This window comes from Myotis lucifugus, unplaced genomic scaffold, assembly GCF_000147115.1.
Source record: "Myotis lucifugus unplaced genomic scaffold, Myoluc2.0 scaffold_6025, whole genome shotgun sequence".
Lineage (NCBI taxonomy): Eukaryota > Metazoa > Chordata > Mammalia > Chiroptera > Vespertilionidae > Myotis > Myotis lucifugus.
The window spans coordinates 1,338-9,086 of NW_005877073.1; the positions used below are offsets into that span (position 1 = coordinate 1,338).

Consider the following 7,749-nt stretch of genomic DNA (forward strand, 5'->3'; position numbering starts at 1 on the left):
CCTGGAACCACCCCTGCCCTCCCACCGACACCCCGCACGTGGCCACATGGCTCAGCCTCTGGAACTCGAGTGTCTGTCTGCGGGTCCCTCTGCCCTGTGCCCGCTGAGCCATGGCTGCTGGGAGAGAGGGCCAGGGGCCGGGCTTCGCTTTATTTCATGCTGGGACCAGAGGCTCACGGCGCCCCTCCGCCCGCTCCCCCAGGCAACGAGCACCCCCACGCCCAGCTGCCTCCACTCCCGGTTCACCCCACGGACGCCCGGGAGTCAGGGTCGTTTCCCGAGTCAAGTGCGTGGCCCCCAGGCCCTGCGCCCTGGCTCAGCCGCGGGTCAGGGGCTCTGCTGTTGGGACGAGGAGCTGGGCTGGGCATCTGCAGGCGGGCAGGAGGGCCCCGGGGTGGTGTTCCGGGAGGTGGGGACGGGCCAGGCGCTGGGGGGCCGCGTGTTCCTCCTGTGTCACGTGGTCTGTCGTGGCCTCCACTCTGAAACTCGCCGATCCCAGCCACGCGAGGGTCCCTCTCCCCAGAGGTTGTGCGGCAGGAGGCCGGGCCTCACAGGGCGTACGCCGCCCAGTAAATGATGTTGACGGCGGCGAAGGCCGCGGGGAACACGGCGCGGGCGTAGATGTCGATGGTGTCCGCGTCGATGGGCTTGAAAAGGGAGCGGAGGCCTCCCTGCTTCTCGGCCGGCCCCGCCTCCACCTCCACCGACCGGTAGGAGCCCAGGAGGTTCCCGGGCAGGCGGCTCGGCCGCCGGGACACGGCCAGCTCCTGGGAGACGCCGGCAGCCGAGAGGGAGAACAGCACGATGGCGTGCTTCACGTCCACCTGCGGGGGGAGGGGGGCAGGAGGCAGCTGAGCCGGCGGCCAGGCCTGAGGTGACCAGAGGTGGCCACACGGGACGCCACCCCGGCCAGCAGCTCCGTGACCCACGGCAGGTGGAGCGGGCGGGAGCTGCGGGAGCGGGCGGCAGGGGTCCGGGGCTGGGCACAGGAGACAGCCGGCCACCCCAGCGCTCTGTGTTTTGAGGGGTGGGAGCTGTCCTTGGTCCTGAGCTCCAGGGAACCGGCACAGCCCGTCCTCACCTCTGCCCTCCGCTCCGTGACCTTGACCTTGGCCTTTTGCTTCCTCCGGTAGTCGGCGTTGAAGTGGGCGAAGGCGTATTCCACCAGCGCGGCGAAGACGAACACGTAGCAGATCCAGAAGTACACGTCCAGCGCCTTGATGGCCGACGCCCGCGGGAGGGAGGAGCGGGCGCTGACCATCAGGGTGGTCATGGTCAGCACCGTGGTGATGCCTGTGGGAGGCAGGGGTGCTGATCCCACCGCCCGGGGGGAGGGGCGGCTCAGGGGGCCGGGGCCAGGCCTGGGTTCGTGGCTGACCGGGTCCCGGTCCTGCTCCCTGGGAGGGGCGGCTGGGCCGGTACCTAGAGACACCCTGGCAGGCACGGCCGCCTGGCTGATCCAGAAGGAGACCCAGGACATGGCGACCAGCAGGACCGAGGGCATGTAGGACTGGATGATGTAGACGCCCCGGTTCCTCCGCAGGTGGAAGTACAGGCTGAGCCGAGGGAACTGGCCGGCTGGGGGGAGGGGGGAGGGCAGCCATCAGGACCCGGCACCACCCTGCCCCTCCCCCTGCCCCTACCACGGCCCTCGAGCCCCTGTGAGCCTCAGAAGGAAGGAAGGCCCTGGACCCCTGCCTTCACCACCGCCCCCGCAGCCTGGCCACCCAGCGGGAGGAGAGCGGGCAGATTTCCTAGCAGAGGGGCCAGCCCTCCCCTCCTGGCCCCCTCCCCGCACGGCTGAGCTCGAGGAAAGAACGGGGCTGGGCTCACGGCCCCGATGAGCGGGCAGGAGGGGCCAGGACACCAGGCAGCCCCCAGGGCTTGGCCCTGTGCACCCCACACCCCCCAGGTGGCCCCCAAACTCAAGGTGCCGCTCCCCCCGGGAAGCGACAGAGGACCGAGGAGTGAGACGGAGGAAAGCTGGCCCAGGCCCGCACGGGGGCGCAGCCGGTGCCCGCCAGCGGTTGACCGCTGACCCTCAGGTCCCCAGAGCTGGCAGGGCCTCGGCCGAAACGTGGGAGCCGGGCTCCCAGGAAGAGGCTGGCGGCCACGTTACCCGACTTGAAGTTCATCAGCTCCGTGGTGAAGCGGTAGCTGGTGATGGTGAACTGGGCCAGCTGCAGCTTGTCCAGCCCGTGGATCTGCTCCTGGTTCTCCGACCAGTAGTACACGATGTCCTCAGCCGAGTAGCCGTCTGCGGGGGAGGCCACGTGGGCAGCGGAGCCCAGGCCCAGCCCCCCCCCCGCCCGCAGCCGGAGACCCTGTCCACCCAGGGGAGCCCACACGTGGCGCCAGGACCAGGGAGGCCTCGGCGGGTGGGGGGGCCGAGGAGCTGGCGCGAGTGCAGGTCCCCATCCCCAGGCGGCCCAGCCCTGCAGGTCCATGCCTCCCTGGGCTCCAGGCCCGGCTGCGGGGCACCCACTCCTGCTCCCGCCCGGGTTCAGGTTCCCTGGATGCCCCTGAGCCAGGCCAGCTGCGCAAGGAGGGCCCCGCCAGCCCGAGCCCCCTGCCCGCCCACAGCAAGGTCCCCGAGACGCAGGCGCTGCCCGGGAGCCGCCGGCACTCACAGCTCTCCAGGTGCAGCGTGCACTCCTGCTCGTCCATCGGGTACTTGGCCAAGTCCATGTCGCAGGCCACCGTGGCGGTGATTCTGTGCGGACGACACGGCAGGGAGGTCCCAGGGGGAGGCAGGCCTGGAGGCTGGCAGCTCCCTGACCCAACGGGCAGAGAGGCCCCGTGCCCGCCTGAGGGACCCCTCCCAGGAGCCCCAGCCTCGCCTGTGGGCTTGGATGGCAAGGTGCCGGCTCCTGGGTGGACAGAGAACGGGTCTCTTTATCGGGGGGGGGGTCTCCCTTCAAGAATGAAGGACGGGCCCTGGCCAGTGTGGCTCAGTGGGCAGAGTGTCGGCCTGTGGACGAAAGGGGCCCAGGTTCGATTCCTGGTCAGGGCACATGCCTGGGTTGTGGGCTCCATCCCCAGTGTGGGGCGTGCAGGAGGCAGCCGATCAATGATTCTCTCTCGTCATTGAAGTTTCTCTTTCTCTCCCTCTCCCTTCCTCTCTGAAATCAGTAAAAATATATTTAAAAAAACGAATGAAGGACTGGATTTCATTCACTTTCTTCATCCTTCAAAACGCTGTCCTTGGCCTGGGGCAGGGTTGGAGGGGGTCAATGGGGGAAAGGAGACATATGTAACATTTTCAGAAATAAAGAATTATTTTTAAAAAACAAAAGAGAGAAAATTACTATATATATATATATACACACACACATACACACACATACACACACACAGTGGGGCCTTGACTTACGAGTGTCCCGACTAATGAGTTTTTCGAGATACGAGCCGTCTCTCGGCCGATTTTTTGCTTTGAGTTGCGAGCTAAAATTCGGGTTACGAGCCAGCTTCAGATACCCCACCGCTAGTTGGCGCAGCGAACGTCACAGTGAACGCCACAACATCAGCCCAGCATCACGTGTCTCACTCGTTCACTTTAATGATTTGACATACGAGTAATTTGAGTTACGAGTTCGGTCACGGAACGAATTAAACTTGTAAGTCAAGGCCCCACTGTGTGTGTGTGTGTGTATATATATATATATATATATATATTTTTTTTTTTTTTTTAATGCTGGACTTGGTGGCTGAGCCGGGGCCCAGGGACGGCCCAGGCGTTCCCGCTGACCTGAGTGGGAGCAGGCCCAGCGGCCAAGTGGCCTGGTTTTCTAAGAGAATTTAGATTCCTACGTAAACTTCCTGGTTTTTAAAATGTTGCCAATTAATTCCATGTTTAAAAGGCATGTGTCAGAAACACATGTTCAACTACACGGACACGCGTGCTCGTAGCGGTGCCGCTCACAGTCGCCCGAAGGTGGACCCCGCCCGGCGTCCGTGGGTGGACGCGTGGACGCAGACACTGGGGGACCCGGGGTGGAGCATCGGCCGGAAGAGGAATGAAGCCGTGACCCATGTTACGACGTGGATGTGCCCCACAGACTCCACGCCCAGGAAGCAGGCGACACGAGGTCACCGTGGGACGCATCTACACAACGTGTGTGCGGAAGGGGCAGATCCAGAGGCAGAGGCTGGTGATTTCCGGGGTGCGGGGGGGGGAGGGGAGCCACCACGTCATGGGTGCGGGGTCTCCTTTTGGGGGGATGACATGCTAGACAGAGGCCATGTTTGCACAACATCGTGACTGCTCAGTGTCACTGAACTGTTCATTTGTTCATCCTCAAACGGAGATATTTTCCATTGATTTTAGGGAGAGTGGGACAGAGAGGGAGAGACAGAGAGAAGCATCGATGTGAGAGAGACACATCGAGTGGTTGCCTCCTCCCTGCGCCCTGACCAGGGCCTGTGCCGGGGAGGAGCATGCACCCGAGGTACCTGCCCTTGGCCGGAATTGAACCCGGGACCCTTCGGTCCACGGGCCGACGCTCTATCCACTGAGCCACACCAGCCAGGGCTGAATTGTTCATTTTAAAAGGGTTCATCTTACGCCATGTGAATTTTGCCCCAATTTTTTTAAAATAAAGGGCCCTGACCGGTTTGGCTGAGTGGATAGAGCATCGGCCTGCGGACTCAAGGGTCCCAGGTTCGATTCTGGTCAAGGGCATGTACCTTGGTTGCGGGCACATACCCAGTAGGGGGTGTGCAGGAGGCAGCTGATCGATGTTTCTCTCTCATCGATGGATCTAACTCTTTATCTCTCTCCCTTCCTCTCTGTAAAAAAATCAATAAAATATATTTAAAAAAAAAAAAAAGGTAGCGGCCGTGTTGGCCAGAAGCTGAGTCTGTCGGCTGCCGCTGGCAACCTCTGTGGTCAGCGTTGGCTGGGCAGTGGCTGTTGGTTGGAGGGAGTAAATAGCGCCCCCCCCCCCCCCAAAGCCCGGGCCCGGCGGCGGCCGCTCACCGGATGCTGTACAGGATCACCCCGTCGGGCTGCAGCCGGATGAGCTTGTTCTCCACGGTCACGTCGTGGAACCAGGCGGACTTGGCGTTGACGATGAAGGTGTCGGGGAGCCAGAGCCAGTCCACGAAGCGGCTGTCCAGGCCCAGCGTCTCGTTGGTGTGGTTGTAGGACAGCCGGCCGTCCCGCCAGCTCTGGTGCAGGAACACGGTCATGGTGTACTCCTGGGGGCGGAGGGCCTGCGTCAGCCACCATCCTGGGGCGCCCGGTCCAATCCTGGGCGCAGGCGGGCAGAGGCTGGCACACCTACCATGTTCACCTCCGAGATGTGGTCGATGCTGGCTACCTCGATGGCAAGCGCCACGTTCACAGGGGGGCCTGCGGGGAGGGAGCCGGCTGAGGCCAGACTCTGCACGCACACACACACGCACACGCACACGCGCGCACACACACACACATGCACACACACGCACACATACATATACACGCACGTGCACACACACAATCCCTTGCGCACGCGCACGCACACACATGCACACGCACACATACACGCACATGTACATGCACACACATGCACACACACACGCACGGACCAGGCCAGGAAAGCCCAGGCAGGCGAGACTGTGACCAGCCGGGCTTTAGGAGGGAGCCGTCTCGGGACGGGCTTGGAGGGAGCCGTCTCGAGACAAGCCTGCAGCTTCCCAGCGGTGTCCCTGGGGGGCCGGCGCTCAAGGGGAGCCAGCCCAGGGCCAGGGGTCCCGGCCCGCCCGCGGCCCGCTCACCTCCGATGCAGGGGCGGAAGTTGCGGGCGTAGCCCTCCATCAGGTGGTCCAGGTTGGGCAGCCAGGAGATCTCCAGGTTGGAGCCCACGTAGTCCCCGATGTCGTTCATCGCCCTGGAAACGCAGGCCCACGGGTCGCAGGCGGCACCGGGGACGGGCCTGGGTCCCGACCCGCGGCTGGGCCAGAGGACAGGGAGGGGATCCGAGAGCCCTCCAGGCCAGGGATCGTGCCGGAGACGGGCCCAGGGAGGTGCCGAGCCCAGGGCTGCTCCATTTGTCCACCGGCCCCTGCTCAGCATCTGCCCCCCCAGCTGGGCCTGGACAGAGGCCGCCAGGGTCAGGCGGAGCCCCAGCCTGGGAGAAGCGCCCCGGCTCCCTCCACCAACGGCCCCCAGAGGGCAGCCAGCCCCAGAGCCCCCACATTAGGGCCTCCCGTCCGACAGGCCTCAGGGGACCCCGACAAGGGCCCGGCCCCCAAGGAGGAAGCGTCCTGCAGGAGGGACTCAGAGCGAGGATGCAGGAGCAGGAGGCTGAGGGCCAGGGAAAGGGAGGGGCAGCTGTGGTCCCAAACCTGCCCTGGGCCAGGCCGAGAGCCTGAGGCGGGGGGGGCGTGGGCGGAGGCTGCAGCCGCCTCCCGACCGCTGGCCTCAGAGCCCCCAACCTGCCATGTGCTTCTGGAGCTGAGCCTGACCCGGAGAAGTGGGGGGCCAGCCTCCTGGTTGCAGGGAAGTCCCACTGACACCCTGGCAGCCCCTGTGGGTGCCACACGCCTGGCAGGCACCTGGAGTCCCCCACACGCCGACAGCCGGAAGCACGGGGCTCCCCGGCAGCTCCCACGCCCACCCGCCCCCGCTCACCCGCCCTGGGGTGGGCAGTGGCCCCAGAACTCATGCCACCCAGACCTCAGTGGGAGCTTATTTGGAAACGGGCTCTTTGCAGGGTGATTGGCTGAGAGGAGGCCACACTGGCTTGGGGTGGGCCTGTCCCCAGGACTGCATCCTCATCGGAGAGAACAGACACGCGGGGAGCCGCCCGCCCCCCCAGGCCCAGCGCAGTCCAGGCCCGAGGCCCCGGGAGCGGGAGGGGCTCCGAGTGGACGCTCCCCGCGGCCTCAGGAGGAAGCAACCTGCCCAGCCTGGAACGCGGACGTGGCCCCAGAACTGGGAGAGGACCCGGCCCCCAAGTTTGGGGTCGCCTGTTCCAGCAGCCCCGGCAGCTCACACCCCACGCCCAGGCACGGGGAGCCCCACGGTGGGGAGCAGAGCCGGGAATGAGGAGGGGCATCCAAGAATAATTCCCCCCCGGCCCGCGTGGGTCAGCGGTTGAACTTTGACCTATGAACCAGGAGGTCACGGTTCAATTCCCAGTCGGGGCACATGCCCGGTTTCAGGCTCGATCCCCAGTCGGGGCCGTGCAGGAGGCGGCCGGTCAATGGCTCCTTTCTCTCTCATCACTGATGTTTCTCTCTCTTTGTCCCTCTCCCTTCCTCTCTGAAATCTATGTGCATATTTACATGCATATTTATACTGATGAATATATATATTTTTATGAATAACTCTCCTGTTTGTTAGTCTCTGAATCACTTCTATTCCGACAAGGTCACCTTGGGCCCCACGCCTGGCCTGTGCCCGTGGGGGAGACATGAGGGCCCCGGAGGCTGCTGGGAGCCCTGAGACTGGCCGGAGACTGACCCGCCCGCTGAAGGCACCGCGGCCGCCTGCCCAGGTGCCCACGCTGGGCTCTTCCTTAGGCCGCCGTCCCTTCTGGGTTCCCACCACCCTGCTGTCACTCCGCCCCTCCCCCCAGTGGGGACTCAGCCCGGCTCCCCCGCATCCTGCTCCTTCAGGGATTGTGTCCTTGTCATCGGCAGCAGGGCACCCTGGCTCCGGCTCCCCGCTGCCCGTCCGTGCATTCTGAGCTGAGGGCTCGTGTGCGACTGCCGTGTCAGGACACTTGCGCAGCGCCACCCGTGTGAATGGACGGGACCCACTGA

The 7,749-nt window shown here is 64.6% G+C and overlaps 1 protein-coding gene across 1 annotated transcript; it reads right to left on the reverse strand.

Moving 5' to 3' along the window:
• Window positions 1-548: 548 nt before the first annotated feature.
• Window positions 549-5,874, reverse strand: GABRD (gamma-aminobutyric acid type A receptor delta subunit). Its single transcript, XM_006109110.3, has 8 exons — window positions 5,758-5,874; window positions 5,286-5,353; window positions 4,979-5,199; window positions 2,631-2,713; window positions 2,120-2,257; window positions 1,423-1,578; window positions 1,082-1,293; window positions 549-824 (listed from the first exon to the last, which is right to left on the reverse strand). Exons 1-8 carry the CDS (start codon window positions 5,864-5,866, stop codon window positions 549-551), a joined length of 1,263 nt encoding a protein of 420 aa, XP_006109172.3. The 5' UTR covers window positions 5,867-5,874.
• Window positions 5,875-7,749: the final 1,875 nt, after the last annotated feature.